Source organism: Zootoca vivipara, chromosome 12 (assembly GCF_965207765.1).
Source record: "Zootoca vivipara chromosome 12, rZooViv2.hap1.1, whole genome shotgun sequence".
Taxonomy (NCBI): Eukaryota; Metazoa; Chordata; class Lepidosauria; order Squamata; family Lacertidae; genus Zootoca; species Zootoca vivipara.
In genome coordinates this window covers 42,877,500-42,903,428 of record NC_142595.1, presented here as the reverse complement: position 1 = coordinate 42,903,428, position 25,929 = coordinate 42,877,500, and the positions used below count along the sequence as shown (strand labels likewise).

The 25,929-nt window shown below is 41.6% G+C and overlaps 2 protein-coding genes across 2 annotated transcripts; both read right to left on the bottom strand.

Moving 5' to 3' along the window:
- Positions 1-1,746: 1,746 nt before the first annotated feature.
- LOC118078723 (vomeronasal type-2 receptor 26-like) lies at positions 1,747-9,097 on the bottom strand. Its single transcript, XM_060282248.2, has 6 exons — positions 8,928-9,097; positions 8,033-8,210; positions 6,464-7,318; positions 4,131-4,358; positions 3,341-3,467; positions 1,747-2,648 (listed from the first exon to the last, which is right to left on the bottom strand). Exons 1-6 carry the CDS (start codon positions 9,095-9,097, stop codon positions 1,747-1,749), a joined length of 2,460 nt encoding a protein of 819 aa, XP_060138231.2.
- A 3,372-nt stretch (positions 9,098-12,469) lies between these two features.
- On the bottom strand, positions 12,470-22,505 carry LOC148684036 (vomeronasal type-2 receptor 26-like). Its single transcript, XM_088654766.1, has 6 exons — positions 22,240-22,505; positions 20,708-20,885; positions 17,930-18,790; positions 16,090-16,317; positions 13,600-13,726; positions 12,470-13,368 (listed from the first exon to the last, which is right to left on the bottom strand). Exons 1-6 carry the CDS (start codon positions 22,503-22,505, stop codon positions 12,470-12,472), a joined length of 2,559 nt encoding a protein of 852 aa, XP_088510892.1.
- Between the last annotated feature and the right edge of the window lie 3,424 nt (positions 22,506-25,929).

The following is a 25,929-nucleotide window of genomic DNA, read 5'->3' as shown; positions in this document are numbered from 1 at the left end:
AAGGCCCTAGAAATTATAGACTGAATCATAGAATCATAGAATCATAGAGTTGGAAGAGACCACAAGGGTCATCCAGTCCAACCCCCTGCCAAGCAGGAAACACCATCAAAGCATTCTTGACATATGCCTGTCAAGCCTCTGCTTAAAGACCTCCAAAGAAGGAGACTCCACCACACTCCTTGGTAGCAAATTGGTTAGCTTAACATCTGTGCTGGAAAGACTGAAAGTACAGTTCAATCATTCATTCATAATTTTATTTGTACACTGCACTTCCACTGAAAGAATCTTCCTCCAAGTAGCTAACTACAAGAATACAGGAACACATCTCAAAATCAACAGTGTCAAGAACAATATCAGAATAAAAGAACAACAGAATAGCAAATGTAACAACATAGAAAAAGCAACATTTTAGTGTAATAAATATAGCCAGGTTACATTAATAGCATTACACCTCTTGGAAACAGTAGAAAGAACCACTGATCTAACCACAACACCCTGCTGACTATATGGTGGCTGTAATAGATGGTGTAGATACAGCATCATACAAGCCGGAGCATTAAACCCAAACTATACCTACAAACAATCCGTTCTGGGGAATAACACAAGATGAAAAGCTTTGCTAGATGAAATGCACTCATCAGTAGATCTAGACAGGGTGCTGAGTGCAGACCTTTCTAGCTTGGGAACAGGGCTTGGGAATTCCAGATCTGGGAGCTGAATATTATGCTGATATTTGGAATTTCCCCCACGTGAAACCCCTTACTAGCCAGCTCCACACCCGGATATATTTTGCCTCACTGGAATGTGTCCTTGAACTCCGATCATTCCCCTTACTTGACTTGTGAGTGTGTGCACATACTTGTGTACTATGCAAAGGCAAAACTTAAATTTTTTGCTGCTCACTCTTTTGCCTCTTGCCCCACATGTGGCCTCTGGAAGCCTGTTCCGGAACTTTTTCTCATTGCCTTTTGTAACAGGTTTGATTTCTCCCTCCCCCATATGAACTCTAAATCTGTTGTCCCCTGACACTCTGGAGCCGATATTGCATGGGTATGATGCCAACACAGGGTGGGGACGGGGAGAAAATCCATTGTACAAGCAGATAAGCTTGCACTCATGGGATGACGCAGTCGGATACAACTCAAAGTGTTGGGGCAGGAGTTTTCTGGAGTTCAGAGCTTTGACTCTCCACAGAGCAACTAGTCAAACGATATGGCCCATTTGCATGTAGACAGACAAAATAAACTTTCCACAAATCCTGGGCTCTGTATAATTTTGATTGATTGTTTGAAGTGTTGCATTCAGCAAATAAAAGGCAAATCTGTGGCATTCAAAATGGAAGGGCAAAGTTTACATGCTTGTGTTTGCTATATGTTGATTGGCTGTCGGATGTGGGATGGGAGGATAATGAATTAACATAGGATAGCTCCTAAGGAGGGGTATCTTCATATCCACTCAAGGTGGCAGATAATTATGCCACTACATTTGTCAAACCTAAGGAAGAAAGCTTTTGGCTCCCATTTCTTGTTTGGTTGGCAGACTTCGGGTAGGGAGTTTATATTAACATAGGATGGTTCCTCTATTCAATCCATATGTTGCAATGTATATGTACTGCCTAATGAGGGAATTAAGGGAGAAACTGTAATCTAAACTGCAATCCAGTTGAACTAATCAGTTGTGGCTGGCTTAAATCCCTTTACGTGCATTCAAATTAAGATGGACCAGGGCCATAGAATTTTAGATGCTTCACTGATTTCGTCTTCTTAACTGCTCCTTGCTGTTCAGCTCTGGCTTCATTACAATAATATAACATTTTGGGGAAAATATACAGCCTAGTAAACCAGCACTGGAGGCCAAGATGGAGAAGATCTCCACAGCCACCATATATTTTCCTTTTGTGCTTAAATATGTTGGAACAAAGGACAGCCACACACTGCAAAATACCAGCATGCTGAAGGTAATAAACTTGGCTTCATTAAAACTGTCAGGTAACTTCCTGGCTAGGAAGGCTACAGAGAAGCTGACAATGGCCAGCAAGCCCATAAAGCCCAAAACACAGTAGAACATGGTGACCGAGCCTTCATTACATTCCAGAACAATTTCTTTACTCATTGAGTGCATGTCTAAAGCTGGGAATGGGGGAGAATTTGCCAGCCAAACAGTACAAAGAGCAGCTTGAATCAAGGAACAGGAAAGAATAATGGAAGTGGCCTGTTGTTTCCCCACCCATTTCCTCATGCTGGACCCTGGTTTGGTGACCATGAAAGCAAGGACCACAATGACTGTCTTGGCCAACACGCAAGAAACAGCCACGGAAAAGATGATGCCAAAAGCTGTTTGTCGAAGGAGACATGTCACTTTCTTAGGTCGACCGATGAATAGCAAAGCACAAAGGAAGGCAAGCAAGAGGGAGATGAGGAGAGTGTAGGAGAGGTTGCGGTTGTTGGCTTTGACTATGGGAGTGTCCCGGTGCCTTATGAAAATCCAAAGCACCAAAGCTGTAAGGAAGGACAAAGAAAGAGCAAAGCAGGCCAAGGAGATCCCCAGTGGTTCTCCATAAGACAAGAAATGTATGTCCTTTGGCAAGCATGAATCCTTTTCCACAGTAGGGTAATGATCTGGTGGGCACTGAAAGCATTCATCCATGTCTGAAAAAGAAAAGCTGTAGGAGCACCAAAATATGCATAATACGAAATTGATCAAAATGAAAACAACAAAACCTGAAATAAGGGCTGCCAGGTTGACACACTTCTCATGTAATTATATTATTAGGAAAATGCCATATTCAGGAATGGTTAATGTCCCACCCACCCCCATATCTTAGGACCTAACTCAGCTCCTGAAGCTCAATGTTGTCACTTACGGTCACGATTCTAGCAGATTTTACTTGTTCACATTTTTAAACATCCGAACACGATTTGAACTTTTCAGACCATTATGTCGACTGGAGCACAGTTGTATTTCAGTTTTAGCACTTCTCTGAAATGTGAAACATGGTTCTTGGGTCTTGTTTTTAAGAGAGAGAGGCTGCTGCACTGTTAGCTTTCCCCTTAAGTTCTTTCATATTTCTGAAGGTTTCTGTTTTTTTAGCTTATGATACCTCCTTCGTCTGAGTGGTAATTCATTTCCTTTCATTTCTTCTTCTTTTTTTGGTGTACATCATTACTAGCTGTCAATGGCTTGGACTGAAATTATTCAAAATATCAGGCTATATCCTCATATCAGGAACCACAACCTTCACTGAATTCTGAACAACTTTCCTGAATTTTTGAACAACTGAACACCACAAGGGAAGTAGTGTCTGAATTTCTTAGTGTCAGTATATCTTTAAGGCTCTTACCTGTCTGGTTGGAAATCTTTCCTTCTGGACATGTAATGCAATCATAGCAGCAAAATGGTTTCCCTTCCTTCTTTGTTTTCTGATAACCCAAAGGACAATTGGCATTACAAAGAGAAAGGGGTTGTGCCTGTCCAAAAATGTAAGAGGAGAATGTTTTCTATTTTGCAATATTGTGTATTGTATTCTTTTAACTTGCTGAACTATCTCCATTTAGGGTGGAAGAGACAAGAGACAAATAGGAAGGGGCAATCAATGGCTACTTTCCATGATGATTTTGCTCTTTCTCCGCAGTTGGAGGCAACTGTTGTTGTTATTATCATCCAATGTAATACACCTCTGGGGGAGAAGTTGAACTGCTGCATTAGCAGTTCGAAACCTGGGCAGTGTGTGTCTAGCTCCTGGGTTACCCAGTCAAACAGACACCCTTGCCTACCTCACTGATGTGGTCCAAGGGAAAGGAGAGCCATATTTTACAGATTTGGGTAGGGAAAGGAAACAACAAGCCCCATTGTGATAGAAGGAATCCTTATGCTGCCTTCCCCTACATGAATATGACCCTCTGTAAATTTATAAAGTTTTACTTTTTTCCAAATGGCAAATTTGGCAGTAGTAGTTCAATAGTGGGTTTAATGAATGTCACTTAATTGGCAAAACATGGAAGATCTCTACAGCCATGCCCTCAGTCCTACAGTAAGCACATGGATGAACATAGCACAGAGCTAGGTCAGTATCTGAAGTGTAAATCATTGCAGAAGTGATGGATAGGCTACAAAATATGAATTTATCTCACCTGGTTAAACCAGCTGGGCCACACAATGGCTTCTTCACTAATGCTGAATGCTTCTTCTTGGGGAGCCATGGGGTCGATCTTTCCAACTTTCACTCTGCGAAAGGACTGGTTTGGAAATGTAACCCAGTTTATAATATCAAATCCAGACTCTAACTCTCCATTTCGGTTGAAGGAAACTTTCCCCCCACCACTATTATTAAATGAGATGCTTTTAACAAAGTGGTTGAGCTGTTATAGTTTTTTTTCCAGGAAAATGAGTAGAAAAAGAAAGAAAATAAAAGAAAGCCAATTCATAAGGATATACAAAAGGCTGGTGATCATTCACACTTGATTACTGAACTTTTTTAAAGCTATATATAAAGGAAGAATGGATACAGAAAGAGGAAGAGGACTATAGGCCACCTTGAGCTTATTGCAGGAACATTGAGAGATACATACGATAAACAGATACAGTAATAAACTACAATAATAAAATGTAACAGTAGTACTAATGAAGGAAATGACTGGGCAGCCACGGAACAGGTCAGAATGGTATAGCCACTACTACATTCATAACTGTGATGTGGTGGAAGGCAGAAGCAGAAAAAAAATCCTGCTCCATGCTTAACATTATCACCTTTTGGACTTCCCAGAGAATCTAGATTCTCTCTTTATTCCTTTGCATCTGGTGAGCAGTGGAGATTTGACAAAGTCGTGGAAGAAATTGGATATCTATGGCTGTTAGCCACAAAGACTTTATACTTGCTCCAGAAAAAGAGGCACTGTGCCTCTGAACACCAGACTGTTGGGAGTGGCCTATTGCCATAATGCCCTGATTGAGTACTTCCCACAGGTATCAAGTTGGTTGCCTTAGGAAACCTTTGGACTGATCCATCACCATTTCTACTCCACTTTTAGCATGCTCGGGACATTACCGTCCACAACTGCTCATTCTGAAATGTTATGTCTTCATCCACTGTCATTCTGCCTTTGAGTCTAGATGGATGCATGGCCTGCAAAGCATGTGCAACCACATAGACTTCTAGGTAGACATTGTAGTTGTAGGCTGTGGGACCTACAGGTATTGGCTATGCTTGCTGGGAATATGGGTGTTGCAGTTCAGAAACATCTGGAGGGCTGAAGTTTCCCCATCCCTGCCTTAGGACTTGGTTGTTGTTTATTCGTTTAGTCGTGTGACCCCATGGACCAGAGCACGCCAGGCACTCCTGTCTTCCACTGCCTCCCGCAGTTTGGTCAGACTCATGTTGGTAGCTTCGAGAACACTGTCCAACCATCATGTCCTCTGTCGTCCCCTTCTCCTTGTTCCCTCCATTTTTCCCAACATCAGGGTCTTTTCCAGGGAGTCTTCTCTTCTCATGAGGTGGCCAAAGTAGCCTTAGGACTAGAGACAGAAGTATTACCATGACACTTCTTGAAGACTGGCAAAATGGCCTGCAAAAATGTTTCTGGAGTCAAACCTGGTTGAACCTTCTGGGCCATACAATGGCATCCTCATGAATGTTGAACTTTGCCCAGGTGTCTTGTGGACCATTTTGGTTGAAATAAACTCCCCACCCCACCCCCAGCACAATTATTAAAGAAGCTATTTCTCACCAGGTGGCTAAGCTAAATTGGGCAGGAGGAAAGATGGGAAACGAAGGGTATTACATAAGAAAATATAACAGGATGATGATAAACCTTCCTGCTTGAGGGATATGAGCAATGGGCCCTTCAAAAGATTCATAAAGACCAGTAATGGATGTAATAGAAGTCATTTAGCACTACATCACCATCATTTTCTTTTGACGAAAATGGATGCTGGAAGAGATGGGCCAATGTCCTGGTACAGCAGGATCTTCTTATGGCCTTAAGTGAACGCAGAACAATTACCTCCTGTATATTCCCTTTCTCTACATACATATGGGCATTTAATTTCACTTAGGGTTTTTTTTAATAAGCTCTTTTCATGAAGAGCAATGAGAGAGAGAGAGAGAGAGAGAGAGAGAGAGAGAGAGAGAGAGAGAGAGAGAGAGAGAGAAATCCTCCTGAAATGCTGCCATTTGGTATTAAATGGAAAATCCTGGTGTAATCCCCTATTAGTGAGATGAAAGACCTAACCCCATTCAGTATGAGTCAGTCGCAGTCCTGAGTGAGATCCCGAGCATCTTCTCTTGGCAGATGTAGAACAGACAGTGAGCTACAGTATGTTTTCGATGTCACATGTAATTTGGTGTTTACATGCTAACCACCCTTGGTAGAAACATAAACTTTTCAAACACTCTGGATTCTTTATTTCTATTACTATTCCCAGGGCTATGGTCAGCATTCCTGCATTCTTGTGCTCATGATATTACCTTCCACATCTGTTGATTCCAAAGCTTCAGCCGCCCTTCATTCACTCTGCGCTTGAATTTAGATGAATGGATGACATGCATGGCATGTGCCACAGCATAGACGGCATTGTAGATGCTATAGCTGTGGCCAGTCATGCTTGTTTCAAAAATAGAGCCAGGAAGAGCCTCCAGCTTCTCCTCCCCAGTGCAAATATCTCCATCCTGCATATTTTCCTCAGAGTCAATGAACTGACACTGAAATGCCTTTTCCCAATATAGCCTCATAAAGCCATCTTCTTTTTCCAAAATGGGATTTCTCATCTGAACAAATTCCTTGAATCCCAAGACTTCCTTTGAGTGAATGGTGAAGGATAGAGAACCATGGAGGAAGTCTATGTCCTGATCTCTCTGAAAGGGAAGTGATGTGAAATCCATCTGAAGCGTCATGACCCAAACTTTAGCTTGAGCCTTTATTGGTATATCTTCATATTCTGAAATATCAGGAGACATTCTCAAAAGTGTCATGGAATCAATTTCCCCATGAATGATCAACACATTAGCAGTACTTCTCATGGCAACATTAAATGTCTTGAGCCCATCTGCAACCAAGTCCGCAATACCACTAGAATAAGAAATGGATGGAAATCTTCCTATGAAATCAAAGCAGATTCCTCTCAGAATAAATTTTGGAACCACACTCTGTAGAAACCTCTCTCCATTCTCATTATCCGCAATCATCACACCAGTCCATAGCCACCTGAAATGTAGCAGTAACTTCAGAATCCCTTCATATTGATGGTCTATATTTGGGAACATTTGGTTATAGAAAGCGACTTCAGTTTTAATATTTCTCATTGGAACGGGACCATATACGAGCTAAATTAAAGACAGGAAATGAGGAGAAGAGAAATTTTCTTTAATTATGCAATAGTTTTCTATGTTAACTTGTATTGACTGCAGTTAAAATACAATCTAGATTTCAGATTTTGTTTTGGGGGAGTGCTGCTGACATGGAAGCTTGTTGCTTTTTCCTCACACTTAAATAATTCAAAGGCACAGATACACTGAGCAATCCACTAAAGGTAGAAGAGTGTTCTCACCATTGAATTTGTAGTAGCACATAGTATATGATGGTCGAGGGTTGTGGCAATCTACTCAAGAAATTATTCTCAGTTACCTTTTTTGGTAGTGTCATGTTTTACATTACGCTGGCATAAAAGGGCTTCCACCATATTCCATTGTAGGATAAGAACTCCCCATAATCTATGAGCACATTGCCCTTGCTGGCTGGGGCTGATGAAAGTTGGATTTCAATAACATCTGAAGGTCACCTATCTGTAGCCCCTCAGCCAGCTTATTTCAATTATTTTTATTAAGATATATATCCATCTCCTCAACATTTTTTCCATGACAGTTAATAACATTCTATATTAAGCAACAAGGGGGGATATCAAATGAAAAAGAACGGAGAAAGGATCAACATACTAACAGTTGCGAAGGGGCAACTTTTCATCGACACTTTTGCCTGAAAAGAAGACCGAATGGTCTGGGTACTTTTGCATCAGGAGACGTGCTCTGCGAGAGTGTTACCTGTGGAATCTTGTAGTTGCTCAGTATATTTGCCATATGAAGACAAACCTCAGAGTGCGAACCTCCAATGACTGCTGCTAGATAATTCTGGGTGTCACACTTGTAGTTGGGGATGAATCTGCTGTACGTAGAGAGGAGTTCCAAGGCAGCACGATAGGTCCAGCTTTGACTAAAATGGCTGTTGTAGATGTGGAAGCCCAGGGTGAGGTTGGGTAAGATTTGGACGTTTGCATTGATCTCTTTTACAGCAAATACTAATGCCAGGATATGTTGGTAGAGCTGTGTCATAACCCTGAAAGGATAGTTACATGCTGTAACACGTTGATTTCCTTCTGCATTGGACAATTGCTACACCTCAGCTGAACCAATACTATCATACTGATCAATCTCAATTCAGGTATATATACTCGTGTTTCTATACTAGTGTTCACAGAAGGATCCCAGGGCTTTTTACAACATAAAAGTACAAAAATACATAAGGCACCTGAAGAAATGTAACAAAGGCACCAGGTGAGCCTCCCTTAGCAGAGTATTGTAGAAACAGGGAGCCACTGCAGAAAAAGGCCCTGAACCTCTTGTGAGGGAGACATACAAAGAAAGGCCTCAGATTATGATTGCATGGTCTGGGTTAGTTCATATGGGGCCTGGCAGTTTTGAGGTATTGCAGTCCTGAAACCCCTTAAGCCAATATTAGATTCATGCCTGACACAACTAAAAAGATAACAGATGATGACTATATGGTTTAGCTACAGGGATGATGCCATTATTGGGCAAAGGAATATCTCCTACTTCTCTCATTCACTGGATCTAATATTGAACTATGGGCCTGGCACTCCTAGAGAAAATTAATATAACAAATATATGGTACCAGAGGTTTTTACAAAACAAATCTTACACAATGTCATCAAAGAGGTCATTAGAAGGACATTTATCAAAGTCTATTGGGTTGAAAAATATGGAGATCTGAGACATAATACCAGCAACGATGAGGTCTCCTGGCTGGTAATACTTGTGAAGAAAAGGAAGGGGACTGCATGTGCTCCAGGTGTTAGGAATCTTGCACATCCCCTGAAGTAGAAGCAGTGATAGCAATAGGACAAATCCAACTATCTTGCATGAAATAATTCCTCTTCTGCCTAAATTCTCCTGTCCCCACATTCTCTTTCAGTAAGTCCTTTGTTGCGTTGGGTAGCCTAACTTAAGTCAACACTACATTGATTTGTGAGTCAGATCGTGCAGTGTAAAGCATCTGTTATTAGCCTGACCAAGCCCTGGCTATCTCTTGTTACACCTTGGAATTGTACATGCAATATTCACAGCACCCTCCTATCTTTATTGATAATAATGCAGCTCATATTTGAAGCTCGTTGATATGTGGAAACGAAGCTTCCATGCTTAATTTCATAATTACAGAGAGGATAATAATATCATTGAGATTTACAGGCACTTAGATGTGACGGCTGCAATCATCCGGCTCGTGTGATCATTTGATTGTGTTATGGGAATTAAGAGTCCCAGATAATGTAGCAGGAAACTAGGTGGATTTAACTATCATAGTTAAGAGCAGATTATATTTATATTCTCAGCTTTGTACAACCAGGGACCATTGAGCAAATACTATGCTAGATGCATGACACTTGAAAGTGAAGTTACTCAGCTTGGTCTGTGCAGGTCTCACTGGTATTCACAAACTGACAGATTAATATGATGATGTCAGAAATCCCCTTGAAAAAATGATGCGTGTGGAGGGAGTTAAATGTCGTTGAAAACCCGCCCTAAGTTTCTCCTGTTTTTTTTATAAATCTATTCATTTTCAAAATTTCAAATCTACAATCAATCCTCAAGCAACCCAAAAAGAAATGGTATTCCATAAATCCCCATGGACTTCCCTCATCCCCATTGTGGGTCCTTTATTAACTTTTTGCTCCTGCATCTTCTTTGTTGGACTTCTGTTCATTTGTAATGAGATACCCAGAGAGCAAGGAGCAACTTGGCATCCCAGCTGACCCTCCACCTCTTCCCAATACAGATGTTGCCCATCTTATAATGTCTGCCAGAGACTATTCATTCCCTGCCCAGGGCTGTACTGAAGAAACTTCCAAGCTCACTTAAGATGAGGTTGGCTTCAATCGACTTTAAGGCCCTAGAAATTATAGACTGGTTAGCTTAACATCTGTCCTGGAAAGACTGACAGTACAGTTCAATCATTCATTCATAATTTTATTTGTACACTGCACTTCCACTGAAAGAATCTTCCTCCAAGTAGCTAACTACAAGAATACAGGAACAAATCTCAAAATCAACAGTGTCAAGAACAATTTCAGAATAAAAGAACAACAGAATAGCAAATGTAACAACATAGAAAAAGCAACATTTTAGTGTAATAAATATAGCCAGATTACATTAATAGCATTACACCTCTTGGAAACAGTAGAAAGAACCACTGATCTAACCACAACACCCTGCTGACTATATGGTGGCTGTAATTGATGGTGTAGATACAGCATCATACAAGCCGGAGCATTATACCCAAGCTATGCCTACAAACAATCTGTTCTGTGGAATAACACAAGACGAAAAGCTTTGCTATATGAAATGCACTCATCAGTAGAGCTAGACAGGGTGCTGAGTGCTGACCTTTCTAGCTTGAGAACAGGGCTTGGGAATTCCAGATCTGGGAGCTGAATATTATGCTGATATTTGGAATTTTCGCCAGTTGAAACTCCTTACTAGTCAGCTCCACACCTGGATATATTTTGCCTCACCGGAATGTGTCCTTGAACTCCGATCATTCCCCTTACTTGACTTGTGAGTGTGTGCACGTACTTGTGTACTATGCAAACGCAAAACTTAAATTTTTTGCTGCTCACTCTTTTGCCTCTGGCCCCATGTGTGACCGGCAAGTGGCCTTTGGAAGCCTGTTCTGTAACTTTTTCCCATTGCCTTTTGTAACAGGTTTGATTTCTCTCCCCCCCCCATGTGAACTCTGAATCTGTTCTAGGTTCTCCCTCCCCCAACATTCTGGAGCCAAGATTGGATGGATATGAGGCCCACACAGGGTAAGGAGAGGAAAGAAAATCCATTGTACAAGCAGATAAGCTTGCACTCATGGGATGACGCAGTCGGATACAACTCAAAGTGTTGGGGCAGGAGTTTTCTGGAGTTGGGAGCTTTGAATCTCCACAGAGCAACAAGTCAAACGATATGGCCCATTTGCATGTAGGCAGACAAAATAAACTTCTCACAAATCCTGGGCTCTGAATAACTTTGATTCATTGTTTGAAGTGTTGCATTCAGCCAATAAATGGCAAATCTGTGGCATTCAGAATGGAAGGGCAAAGCTTACCTTCTTGTGTTTGCTATATGTTGTTTGGCTGTCGGATGTGGGGGTGAAATAATGAATTAACATAGGATAGCTCCTAAGGAGGGGTATCTTCATATCCACTCAAGGTGGCAGATAATTATGCCACTACATTTGTCAAATCTAAGTGTAAGGGGGACTCCCTACAGGGAGCCAGCCCCCATCATCCTAACGTCCACCTCATCAAGTCCAGAGAGCACCAGTGGTTCTGAAGCAGCCAGAGGGGGAGGAAGAGACTCGGAGGGGGAGAGAAATTGGAGTGAAGAACAATGGGAAAGCTCGGAAGCGGAGGGATGCAGGCAGATACTTAGGGATACTGCAGAGCCAGGGAACCGACTGCTGAGGGAGGAAGCTGAAAGGGCATCGCTCCTTCCAGCGCCAGAAGTAAGGAGAGCACCACAACGCAGGTCAAGGGGGCGGTGTTTTGGGGTGCCCAGACTACTTTGCTGGTGTAGGAAATGACATACGCCATTGCCGGATTCTGATTTGGGATGAGAGGTCATGTTTTAAGCTGTCTCTACACTGTAAATAAATAGCACAATAAACTTCTTTGAAGACAAACTGGACTCAGGCTGAGTTACTCTAGAGTAGCCACAATGACCCTCTGACGCTAAGGAAAAAAGCTTTCAATCTTTTGGCTCCCATATTTTGTTTGGTTTCAAGACTTGGGGTTGGGAGTTTATATTGACATAGGATGGTTCCTATATGTTGCAATATATATGTACTGCCTAATGAAGGAATAAAGGGAGAAACTGCAATCTAAGCTGTATTCCAGTTGAACTAATTAGTTGTGGCTGGCTTAAATCCCTTTGCATAGATTCAAATTACGATGGACCAGGGCCATAGAATTTTAGATGCTTCACTGATTTCTTCTTCTTAACTGCTCCTTGTTGTTGAGCTCTGGCTCTGGCTCAATTTTTGAACAATAATATATCACAGATTTTAAAAGGATTACTCCAATATGACACTGACAGTTTAAATTACATTTGAAGTTAGCTGTGGAAATTAAAAACACAAAAGTTACATGGACTTCATTTAAAATTAAAATATGACATTGATGAAGAACCCAGAATTCGTCATTTCTTCCTTCTGAGTTGCTCCTTGCTATTCAACTCAGGCTTTACTACAATAATATAACATTTTGGTGAAAATATACAGCCCAGTAACCCAGCACTGGAGGCCAAGATGGAGAAGATCTCCACAGCCACCATGTATTTTCCTTTTGTGCTCAAGTAAGTTGGAACAAAGGACAACCAAACACTGCAAAAGACCAACATGCTGAAGGTGATAAACTTGGCTTCATTAAAACTGTCAGGTAACTTCCTGGCTAGGAATGCCACAATGAAGCTCACAATGGCCAAGAAGCCCAGGAAGCCCAGGACAGAGTAGAACATGGTACTGGAACCTTCATTACACTCCGATACAATTTGTTCCGTCACTGAGTGCATGTCTAAAGCTGGGAATGGGGGTGAGATTGCCAGCCACATACCACAAAGAGTGGCTTGAAGAAGGGAACAGGAAAGGACAATAGAAATGGCCAGTCTTTTCCCTGCCCATTTTCTCATGCTAGTTTCAGGCTGGGTGGCCATGAAGGCTACAACCACAATTATAGTTTTGGCCAGCACACAAGAAACAGCTATTGCAAAGATGATAAGAAAAGTGGTTTGTCGAAACAGGCATGCCACCTCCCCAGGCTGGCCAATGAACAGCAAAGCGCAAAGGAAGGAGAGCAGGAGGGAGACAAGGAGAGTGTAAGTAAGATCCCGGTTGTTAGCTTTGACTATGGGAGTGTCTTGGTACTTCACAAAAATCCAAAGCACCAAAGCAGTGATGACAGAAAACGAGAGCGCCAAAGTAGCCAAAGAGATTCCCAAAGGTTCTCCAAAAGCGAGGAAGGTTATGAATTTTGGAATGCATGAATCATGGGCATGGTTTGGATACTGATCTTCTGGGCATCGAAAACAGTCATCCATGTCTGGAAAACAAAACATCTGGTTTAACACATGGTAGCCCTGATGGAACCTTGAAATGATCATATCTGGATATTACAAATGAGAGTTGTTTGGCTGAAATCTGAAAAACAAAGATTCAGTCTTATTGTGCCATTTTGTTCGAAGGTTGTCATATTCTGGATTATGTAGAGAAACAAACATCTGAATACCCTAAAATCTGTATATTTTATATGCTCTGTATAGTACATCCTTACCTGTCTGGTTTGAAATCTTCCCATCAGGACATGGAAGGCAATCATAGCAGCAAGATGGCTGCCCTTCCTTCTTTGCCTTATGAAATCCCAAATGGCAATGGTCATTACAAAGAGAAAGGGGATGTGCCTGTCCACAAATGAAAGAGGAGAATGTTTTCTCTTTTGCATGCTTCCACAATAATACAACCACCAGACTTAACATGGACACTGGCACCAGAGCCTGCAATAAACCCAGATGCCAACTTTGCTGCCAGATACACTCGAACAACACCATTACTGGCCCCAACAACATCAAACATACCATCTCATGACATCTTCTAACATCTTCTAACATCAAATGCCAACAGTGCCCTTCAGCTCTCTATATCAGACAAACAGGCCAAACCCTACGCCAAAGGATAAATGGAAAATAAATCTGACATCAGGAATCACAAGACAAAGAAACCAGTATGAGAACACTTCAATCTCCCAGGACATTCTATACAAGATCTCAAAGTAGCTGTCTTATTACAAAATAATTTCAGAAATAGACTGGAAAGAGAAGTTGCTGAACTGCAATTTATCACCAAACTTAAAACCACGGAGGAACTGTACTATATGTACTATATTATGGAAATCCACTAAGCTATCTCAAACAGGACAGCCAACAGAGGTCAGAATCCAGATAACTGTGTTTAAGGCCACTATTTCCTTGTTACACTGAACAGTGATAGCAGCCCACATTGGTTGATCACTTATGTGATTTTTCCCTTGGCCAACTTATATGGTTACTAGTGTCATTCAGCCCGTTAGGTAAACGGGCGCTAGCCAGACGGGAACAGAGGGGAAGCCCTGGGGGGAGGCAAATGGCGAAAAGCCCCCGCCGCCAAGCCAGTCCCCGAGCCGAAGTGCGGCGCGGCGGGTGCTTTTTGCCGTTTGCCTCCCCCTTGGCTCCGGGAAGGCAAACGGCGGAAAACCCCCGCCACGCCGCACTTTGGCTCGGGGACTGGCTTGGCGGCGGCGGGAAGGAGGGAAGGAATTCCTCCCCCAGTGGCAGGGGGTGCCTTGAGGGGAGAGGGAAGGGTGGAGGGAAACCCAGACACAAAAATGGAACCTTTTGACTGCTGGACTCCTCGGGCTACCCCAGTGGCAGGGGGGGGCTCAGAGGGGGACAGCATGAAGAAGGAGGAGGATTGTGTTAATATTATAAGAATAAGATTCTGAATGGGATTAGAAAACCCGCCATAACTATGTAAAGAGGTTGGGAAATCCAGGAGGAGGAGAGTCGTGGAAGCCATTAATATTTTTCCTTTTTCCTTTTTTTTCTTTCCTTTTTTTCCCCTTTTTATATTTTTGCTTTCCCCCCCCTTTTTCCCTTGTTTTTCTTTTTTTCAGTACAGTGAAGAAATAGCTGGGGGATAAGCCAATCCCCAGAGATCCTCCGCCTTTGTCCTCTCAGTGGCAGGGGGGGATGAGGGGGGAGGAAGGAGGGGGGAGGTCAAACCCAGCTTAAAATGGACCCCTTTGTTCCCCAATACCCATGGGTCTCACTGGTGGCAGAGGTGGGCTTGTGGGTGGAGGGAAAATGAAGGGACAGAGTCTATGTTGTATACTTTGTATGTGTTTTCTTTTTCTAAAAATTAATAAAAATTATTTTTTAAAAAAGGAATTCCTCCCCTTCTTCCCACCGCCGCCAAGCCAAAGTCGGCTTCCCTCGGCGCCCGCTGCCCCTTTGGCTTCTTCGGCGAAGGCAAGCAGGTGGGCTGTCTGCCTGCTTGCCTTCGCCGAGGAGGCGCTGCTGCCGCCGAGCCAAAGCAGCAGCGGGCACTTCCTCAGCGAAGGCAAGCAGGCGGGCTGTCTGCCTGCTTGCCTTCTCCGAGGAGGCGCTGCTGCCGCCGAGCCGAAGTGGCAGCAGGCACTTCCTCGGCGAAGGCAAGCGGGCAGACAACCCACCTGCTTGCCTTCAAGAAAGCGCCCGCTGCCGCTTCGGCTTCCTCGGCTTCCTGCTGCTTAGAAGCGAGTGCGCCTGCGTGGAGACAGAGCGCACTCGCTCGCACGGGGAGCGGCGGTTGGCGGCCGCAGGTAGGTAAACGGTAGGCAGAGGGGTTGGGGGGAGAGTGTGCGTGTGCGTCCAGTCTCTGCGTCCAATCCCTGTGTCCGTGGGACACATGCGCAGTAGCATGGACACAGGGACACAGGGAATCTGGACGCAGAGACACTTGCACTTTATTATATAGGATTATAGCTAACATCATGAAAGGTATGTCCTCTCAGCATAACTAGTTGCAGTTGCTTGTTTATACTTTGCTCACTCATCTTTTTGTTATGCTTTTGAGTTCCAATGCATGATTATTTGGAAGTAAGTTACACTGTACACCACAGAACATGTTTCATGCATACATAGGAATTCAGAATGGTGAGGTCAATATTATGAAAGTATGTTGGTGTTTGAACTGTGAACCTCTGTGAAAGTGAGTAGTAGAGAGACCCCAATATATGAATGGACCTTACCTGATCAAACCTGCTGGGCCACACAATGGCTTCCTCAAAAATGGTGAAAACTTCTTTTTGCAGAGTCATGGGGTCAATCCTTCCAATTTTAACTCTACAAAAAGACTGGTTTGGAAATGTGACCCAGTTTAGGATATCATATCCAGCTGCTAACTCTCCATTTTCATTGAAGGAAACTTTTTCTCCAGCACTATTATTAAATGAGATGCTCCTCACAAGATGGTTGAGCTAATAGGGGGAGTGGAAGTGAGGAGAAATTAATTAAAACAGTTAGACAATTATAATCTTTCCCACCTGAACAGAGGCTTCTTGGGGAAACATGCCTGTCCCCATCTCTGTCAGCTTTCAGGCACAAAGCTTAGGTTTTTGGCTATTAATTTGGATCATTTCTTGGTATGCTTTTTGCCTTTCTTGCGGCGCTCATCTTTTAGTTGGGTGTGGAGTATTTATACTTTTTATACTATTGTTGGATGAGCACTTCAGGAATTTTGTTTGATCTTGTTTTTCCTTTTCATGTCTAGCCTTAATTAATGTTTTATTCTGTTGGTGTTCACTAACTTTTTAAGTAAATTTGAGAGGGTTTTTTTAAAGAAAGTGATGTATAAATGTGAATGTAAATCATTATCCACAGAGCGAATAACATTTTAAAATGTGTGTGCTGCTAAATTGTTGCTTTCTGCTTTAAAGGCTATTATTTTGACTTGTAAAATAAAAAATTCAGCCTTAGAAATTGACACCAAAAGGAGAATAAAACCTAAAAGCTATGGGTTGAGGGTTAGGGTTGTGTGAAAGGTAAACAGTATTCTATTGCCCTTCAGATTCATCATGTGGCTAAGTGGGGGAGTAGTTAGAGCTTACTGGTTTTTTTCTCCATAAAGACGGATACTTAGTGCCAGCTTACCATTTTAACTAGCAATGTGTATATATCTGGCCTCAATTGAAAATCCCTTTGGTAGTGTGCCCAATTGGCTGCTGCACTGACCAATACTCTAAAGAAATTCTTCTTCCTCTTTTTACAAGGAGGAAGAAAATTGAAAGCCTCTTTCACAGGGGAAGAAAGGGTTATTGGTGTTTTTTTAGGTTTTGACACAGCACTAGCCGAGAAATGTGTTGCAACATTCAGAGAAAAGCAAAATTCAAACAGCGGAACTGATGAAGTTTTTAAAACTAGGTGGGAAAGTTGCTGAGAGGAGAGGAATATCTCACAATCAGCGCTTCATCTTACTTGGCTATGAGTGATCACCAAAAAAAGAGAAGATATGAGTAATGAGAGAACATTTCCCCTAGTGGAATATTATTATTATCTGTTTATTACTTATTAAATTTCTATACTGTCCATAATGATAGTTGCCTTGCAATTTGAATCAACTGGAATCTCCCATTGACAAGAATAAAGAATTGACCTCACTTCCTGCAAGCCACAGTCCCAACTCTAAACTGCTGCTATACAGAACTTTCAGTGGTTCACATAATGCCATGTGATGTATCTAACATACCATGTAATGTGGCCCAAAACAACGTTAGTATATGAATTTTTTTACTAAGCTCTGGTCCATGGGATCAAGAAGAGTCGGACACGACTAAACGACTAAACAACAAAAATAAAATTTTCTACAGATCACTGATATTCTTTTTGCTCCCATAGATATGGAGAACTCCAGATTTAAAAGGGTATTAGCCAAGTTCATGGAGAAGAAGGCTACCAATGACTACAAGCTATGACAGCAGGATCAGAGCCTCAATGCCTCTGAATATCACCTCCCAAGAGTGGGAGGAGACCGTTACTATGATGTAATCCAGCAAAGCTCATCTCTGGTTCTTTGTGTGTTCAGTATATTACCTTCCACAGTTCTTGGCTAAGAAGCTTCATTCTTCCGTCATGCACCATTCCTCTGTGTTTGAATCTAGAGGAATACATAGCATGCAAAGCATGTGCCACAGCAAAAACTGCATTGTAGATGCTGTAGCCATGGCCAGTCATGCTCCTTTCAAAAATTGATGCAGGGAGAGACTCCAGCTTCTCCTCCCCACTGCAGATTTCCCCATCATGGCTGTCTACTTGGGAGCTGGGGAAGTGACATTCAAATGCCTTTTCCCAGAAGACTCTGATAAAACCATCTTCTTTAGATGAAGTAGGATTTATAAGCTGAAGAAATTCCTGGAATCCTACAACCTCCCTGGAGTGAACAGCAAAGGATATAGCACCATGGAGGAAGCCTATGTCCCAACCTCTTTGAAAGGGAAGAGATGTGAAATCCATGTGGACTGTCATAATCCAGACCTTGCCTTTTTCTTTTATTGGTATGCCTTGGTATTGTGAATACTGAAAAAATATGCTCACCATGATCATGGTATCTATTTCACCATGAATGACCAAGGCATTCACATTACTTCTCATGAGAATATTGTGCATTTTTAGGCCCTCATCGAACATGTCAGTAACAGCAGAGGAAAAGGCCATGGTTGGGAATTTTTCTATGAATTCAAAGCAGATGCCTCTCTGGGCATACTTGGGAAGCACGTTCCGTACAAACCTCTCTCCATTGTCATCACTCACATACAACACCCCAATCCATGTCCACCTGAAATGCAACAGTAACTGGAGAATCCCATTATATTGATGGTTCAGTTTTGGGAATATCTGGTTGTAGAGAACTGACTGGGTTTTCTGATCTATCACTGGAGCAGAGCCATATAGGAGCTAAATAAAATGGGGAAAATGAGAATACAGGAAATGATACTATGAATCTTTAAGGAAAATGTGTGCAGTGATATGTTTAAAGTCTATTCTCTAGATATCAATTCATATTGTATTTTGATTTCAAATACTGTAATCAAGGAGTTGATGAGTTGGGACAGTGTTCACCAACCTGCTGACCTCCCCCACATGATTTGGAGAACAACTCCCATCAGGCTAAACCAGGATTATGATGGTGGGTGGAAGTTGCGGTCAAAAACATCTGGAAGGCACTAGTCTGACAAAGGCTGAACTAGGAGATTTCAAAATTTCTGAAGTTCCTGTTAGTGGGTGAACTGCAAAGGCACAACAGGCAGGAGCTACTCTATACATCAGACTTCCTCAATTTGGTGCCCACCTGATTTTTTAAAAAAATTATTTCAGTTTTCCCCAGCCTTTAGCTAGCAGCTTGATGTACAATGATGGTAATATAGCAGCTTCTTGCTTGGAGAGTTGTAGTATGTTAAGGACCACTAAGGAACACCCTGTGTTTCCTTCCTAAAGCCAACAGGGATTGCTGATAGATGCTAGATAGGAGTAGAGCTGGCAGGCAGAGAAGACATGTGGTTTTCTCTTCCTGGGAGTCAGCCAGACAAGCTAGATAGCAAACAGTCAAAACTACACAAAGTTTCAGACATGGTGAGGTCTCTGGTCCTCTTCTAAAAGAAACACCAAAGGGAGGGGCAGAGGCCAGGCAGAGACCAGAAATGGAAAAACTGGATGGAGCCGTTGTTGAACAAATAATGAGCAGAAAGAAAAATTCCTAGAAGGACCTTTAGCGTCTGGCTTTGCCCATGGCAAAGTATATCAACTGACCATGCTTAACAGACCCCCAGTCTGGCAAGGTAGCTGTGGAGAGGCCAAAGAAGGAACCAGAGTGCCAAAAGAGGTGCTCTCTTGCCAATGGAGACTGTTTTGAGTCTGACAGGGAAGTAAAAGTCATTCAGGGTTTATTTACCAGGTAAAGCTGCAAGGTCCTAAAAGGAAGTTTTTTCCTTCTTCGTACATTCAACAGCAAGTGCTGAATTATAGATGACAGAAAAAGAATGCCTTGGCTTGACCAAGTAGAAACTATTGATGGATGAATCTGTCAATTTCATTTTCTTTCAGTATTTCATCTGTTCTAGTTCTCCACATCAGTTTCCTTTTTTTAATTTTTAAGAAATCCCCATTAAATTCCCTAAGCATTTTAATGAGAATTTATCCTGATGCAGATACAATTATGCACACGGTACGTGGCTGGAGAACGGCATTTCAGAATTCAGAGAAGAGTGAATTTCAAAGGATGGCTGTGTTTCAGCTCACATATTGTTTTGGGAAATGCAGATTTGGTAGCTTTAGCTTTTAACGTGAACTAGAACAAAAATACACACACACACCCAATCTAAAGGAAGGATGGTACTTTTTGTTTGCAGATGTGTATTAACCTGTGTCACAGGGTGATCAAAGGGGGCTGTATTAATGCTCAGGGTAACTGATGTTGTCTGGGGGTTGCAGAGTAGGCTGTAACAAATAATGTCCAGTAAAAGCTGTGAGTAATCAGGAAAAGACCCTGATGCTGGGAAAGATGGAGGGCACAAGGAGAAGGGGACGACAGAGGACGAGATGGCTGGACAGTGTTCTCGAAGCTACGAACATGAGTCTGACCAAACTGAGGGAGGCAGTGCAAGACAGGAGTGTCTGGCATGCTCTGGTCCATGGGGTCACGAAGAGTCAGACACGACTAAATGACTAAACAACAACAATCTGTTTTCATTTTTGTTCAATATTTTGAAGGAAAAACCATTGATTTCCTTTGAAACATAATGATTATTTTTTCTTTTTAAGCATTTGACCTTAAGGACATCTTAATCCCTCCCCTGCTCCATGCATACATCTTACCTGTGGTATCTTGTATATGCACAAGGTATCTGCCATGTAGAGGCAGACTTTAGAGTTAGGTCCTCCCATGACTGCTACTGGATTGTTCTGAGGATCACATTTGTAGTTAGGGACAAATCTGCCCTGTGTAGAAAAGAGTTCCAATGAGGCCTGATAGGTCCATCTTGGATTGAAATAGCTATTGTAGATATGGAAGCCCAGGGTGGCATTGGGTAGGATGTGTGGATTTTCATTGATCTCCTTTACAGAAAATACCAAGACCAGGATGTGCTGGTAGATCTGAGTCATGACCCTGAAATGAGAGAAACATGTTATGAGCATTTGCATCAGACCAAAGTACTTGTACCATTATCCATACTGGCCAACTAGTCCTTTACCACTGAGTGGAAAGACCCTCTGGAATTCAAGGATATTGGGAAAGCGTGAGATAGATGTGCTGTAGCTTAGTTATAGAACATCTGTCTTTCAAGGAGAAGGTCGCAGATTCAATCTCTAGCATCACCCAACAAGGCTCCAAGTCCCTGCTATCTGAAACCCTGGGAAGCCACTGTGTAGACAATACATAGCTAGATGGACCAGCATCCTGTGTTCCTAGTGGACTTTTCTCAATGGTGTTGCCCTCCCTCCTGAAATTTCCTCCAGCAGCTTCTTTCCCTGGTCATGGTCGAAAGCAGATTGAAGATGTTTGCATTTGTTCATGCTTTTGGAAGGAAATAGGAATTGTTTGATGCTGTAGGGTTTTTTATAGGAGGAAGAAAATAGTGCATGGGGGGGGGAGAGAATTCATATAATGGGTATTCCATACAGTTCCAGAATTAACATTGTTTTATGCAAAATTATTTGATAAATCAGAATCCTATGTGAGATCGCATATTCTCATTCTTTTTATAGTAGGGGCTGCCTGATATTGGACATTCCCTGACTTCCCCCCCCCCAATAGTTAGAAATTAGAATGCTTGCCACCATAAATTCACCCTGCTATTGTACTATACCCCTTAATTTCTCCAACAATAGCAAGAACAACCATAGGCTCCAGTTACTTTAATCCCAAAAGTCCTTAGATAGTGGGGTTTTATGATCAAATTTTCATTTTATTTGATTGTATGTTGCTAGCTAGCCTTGTCGCCCTTTGAGGAAGAAGGGTAGGATATACATTTTAGGCTGCAACAGTTTGTAATATGGGAAATATCATTGTTGAATAGTGAAATAAGGAGAAGAGATGCTCTCTCTTTTGCATGTATATGACTTTAAGTATATCATCACAAGCGGGCATGAGATGAGATTCCTACTGGTGCTGCCTTCAACACTATAGCTTGCACCATTCCTTTGGGAACCAACCCAATTTTTAGCCATTCCAGTCAAACAGTATATTATTATCCCACACCACATTTTGGCTGAACTCTGTAGAAATTTTCCATTATTATTTTTTATCATGGGAGATATTTTTCAACGTTCACGCTAGAACTCCTGAACAAGAACATATCACATGCAGCAGTAAAATCAGTTATTTTTTTATATATTTAAGGTCTTACAGAGTTTCTTCAAAGAGGTCAATAGAAGGACTGTTTTCGAAGGTTATCAGATTGAAAATTATAGAGATCTGCGACATAATGCCTGCAATGATTTGGTCTCCTGGCTGGTAATGCTTGTGAAGAATAGGAAGAGGGTCATGGAGGCTGCATTTAATAATTGGAATCTTGCTTGACACCTGAGGCAGAAGCACTAGTACCAATATCACAAATCCTATGAGTTTGCATGAAACAGTTCCTTCTGTACACCAGTTCAGCTTTCCCCACATTATCCTTCAATTTGCTGAATTGTACAACCTGACTTGAATGAAGAACCAGTTCTTTGTTTAAAATTATCACTGATAAGACTGGCAGAGTCCTGACTACCGTATTCCTAGCCCCAGTTCTGAATGGTGCAGTGATTATTAGAAGCATTTATATTTTTGCTGGTGGTTAATGCAACTCCCTTAGATTTTGAGAGAAAACCGCATTGATTATGCCTTAGCTGAAATTTTGAGCTGTAGTAATTAATGACCAACCATAGTTAATGTGATAATTGAAGGGACACACACCTATTTATAATTACAGTTATTACACGCACAAAACATATTTACCACATCTCAGCAAAACTTATCTCTTCACTTGGTTGCAATAGACACAAAGACTTGTAATAACCCACAGCAAGAAAAGCTTCTCAGAAAAAAGAAAAACATGTGGTGAACATCCAGCCTGAAGTCCAAATGTGCTTCATTAAAGGAACAGGTTTTGACCATTTTCTCCAAATCATAGCCCGCCCACCCCACACCTGATGCCATATGTGGTGTGGTGTGTACAGTGGGAACTGATGTGGCTTATAATATACAATTGGGAGGCTAAAGCAAACTCCTGATCATTCATTTGCTTGAGATGGACCATGTGAGTGCACCTTTCTCCCAGGCGGGGAGAAGTCGTTTCCATTAAAACTGCTGTTGAAATAGAAGATACAAATCTCTATCTGGCAGTGGTTTCAATGGAAACCGTTCCATCCCCACCACCAATTTGGCTCCTTGAAATGCTGAGAAGTATAGGTTCAAAGAGCAATGTTAGACTATTTGATAGCCCTTTTGAAAAGAGCTCCCTGCCACACTTTAAACCTCATAATTGAAACAAATCTTGACTGCACCAAACAATAATCCAACCCCACTAAGGTTTTGACTTTTACTGGTTTTAGATTCCCATAAATATGAGAGGGTTCATTCTCAATCTTGTCCTCCTGGCAACATCTGATCAGGAATCCAAATATGCCCTCTTTCAGAACCTCTCTTTTGCAAGAAATTTCACATGTAACTCATTAGTTAAGTGAGACTGGTTCTACTTATTTCATTGGCAAGTCTGTATACTGCACTGTTGCTTTCCCTTCTAGCAAGTAAACACATATTCTTGTATCATGCTTAGAACAGACCCATTGAAAAGAATGGCAAATAAGTAACTTAGGTCCATGGATTTCAAATGGCCTACTAAGCATATTGTTCCATTATCCTGCTGAGTCATGCAACCTGAACATTAATATCAAACTTCATGGTGCTGCCCAGAGAATAGCATGTAGGTAAAACATCATTGTCAGCAGTGATAGCCAGCTTTGAGTTTTGGACAATCTTGATCTTAATGCTGTGGCTACTGGCAGGTGATGAAAAGTAAAGGCAGAGAGGGTGAAATGGCTGCTGAACGATGCTAGTGGCTTTGTAACTTATAAAGTAGCTCTCTGTTCCTTGGCAGCTAGGATGTTTAGGGGGAAAGAACTAAATAAGCTAGTGGTCAAGTGCAAATGGGACTCGGAGATTTAATTTGTACATTTTATATGAGGACTATCTTTTATTCTATGTACCAAAGGAATTTAGTAGCTTAGGCTGTGGTTTTACTATTTATTTCATGATTATTGATGTTTTGGAGGATGTCATGGCCTTTGGGTAGTGCAATGAATCAGTTCTTTTTATATAAGCAAACAAAACAAACAAACTATATTCATTGTGACTTGGGGCACTGTAGAAGATGGCTGAAAATAACACCTCTCTGGCCATCACGGGGTAATTAGAGGCTGAGAATGGGAGTAATCAGCCTCCCTAAATCTTCCCAGGGGGTACGGGAAGACACAGTCTCATCCATCCGCAGATGCCCAGCAACCAGCTTCGACTTCAGAAAGGAGGGGCTGGGGGCACTGGATGGAAGCCCCCGAGATAGTCTGGCACTCTTGGACACCGCTTCTACGAGCGAACCAAGTTCCAGGGCTTAATAATAATAATTGGATTCAAGTTTTGGACATGCTTCAGACAAAGAGGGAAGGTTTATTCTGCTAAACCTAGCCTCTGAGGAAATAAAAGATAACCGAAGAATGGTTACACCAGAGCTAGAATGGTATGGGACGGAGCTGACGGGGGGGGGCTTCCTTTTCTTTGCATTAATATATACCTAACGAAACCTCCCCTAGAATAATCATCTATAACATTGGAAAGTTGAATTTATTGTAATAATATGGTTTTTTGTGTGTTTTTAAATAGACTGTGTGGAAATGAAAATATAAACAATTAAATCTTTTATTTTTGGATTTGCCTGGAAGGTGATTAAGATTCCATAAAACATGAACATCAAAGAGAAGCAATCTCGTTAGCAGCTGGAGCTTGGTCAAGAAGTTCCTTGGATATGACACAGTTATAATTGGGGTCCACCATGTTGGAGCCAAGATCGGGCTACGGTGCAGTCAAAGGGGGAGTGAGCCATAATTATTCTCATTAGATGTGTGTTTCCAGTTTTGATCTGGCAATATTTATCTGAAAAGGCTGTACTATGTAGCTGGTCTTGAGAAACTAATGAACATAGGCTTGATTTGACCGAAGTTGTTTGAAGATGGGGGCTGCTGTTTGTGAAAAGACTTTTGGATTCCTGGATTGACTTGGCAAGACACCAGCATGTGAGGAGACATTGCTAACTCACAGATGGGAATCATAGGCATAAAATTCACACAGAATCATACATTGTTTGGTTAAACTCGCTTGCTGGGATGACTCAGGGGCATGAAGAAAAAAAAGATAGAATAATAATAATAGAATATTGGAAAGGATTTGGACTACATTGATTAGAAATGCAGTATATTATAAGATGACTAGGCCCTCAGAGCCTGAAGCATGGGAAGTCTGTTTAAAAATTTTAATAATTTGGCAGAATATTTGGATTAATTGTTTAATTGATATTTGTATAATTAGGAATATTATTGGATGTTTAAAGTGGAAAATTTAATAAAAAATGATTGTGTGTGTGTGTGTATTCATTGTTATGATTGCAAAATTCAACAACTATAAACAATTTGTGACTGAGAAAATGAACTACTATTAAAAAGGCGGAAGCTATTTCAGTGCTACAGTTGGTTCAACTATCCTCACTTCCCAGGGAGTGTTCTTCTTGTAATTTCAATCTATCTAACCCAACACATTTTTACAAACTTCATGAAGTACTTCCGTAGAGGTGGAAGAAAAAATAGCAGTATGTCTAAAAAAAACACCCTGACATCTTATCATATAATACTCCACATGGTGAGGCAAATTTAACAACGACAACAACAACCCATCATATATTTAAATACAGTTATCCCAGCATTAAAGCCACAATATTGAGGAATAAAGAACACAACAGAAGCAGAGAGGACATTGGCAGGTAAAATTTGAGATGATGACTCTCAAATAA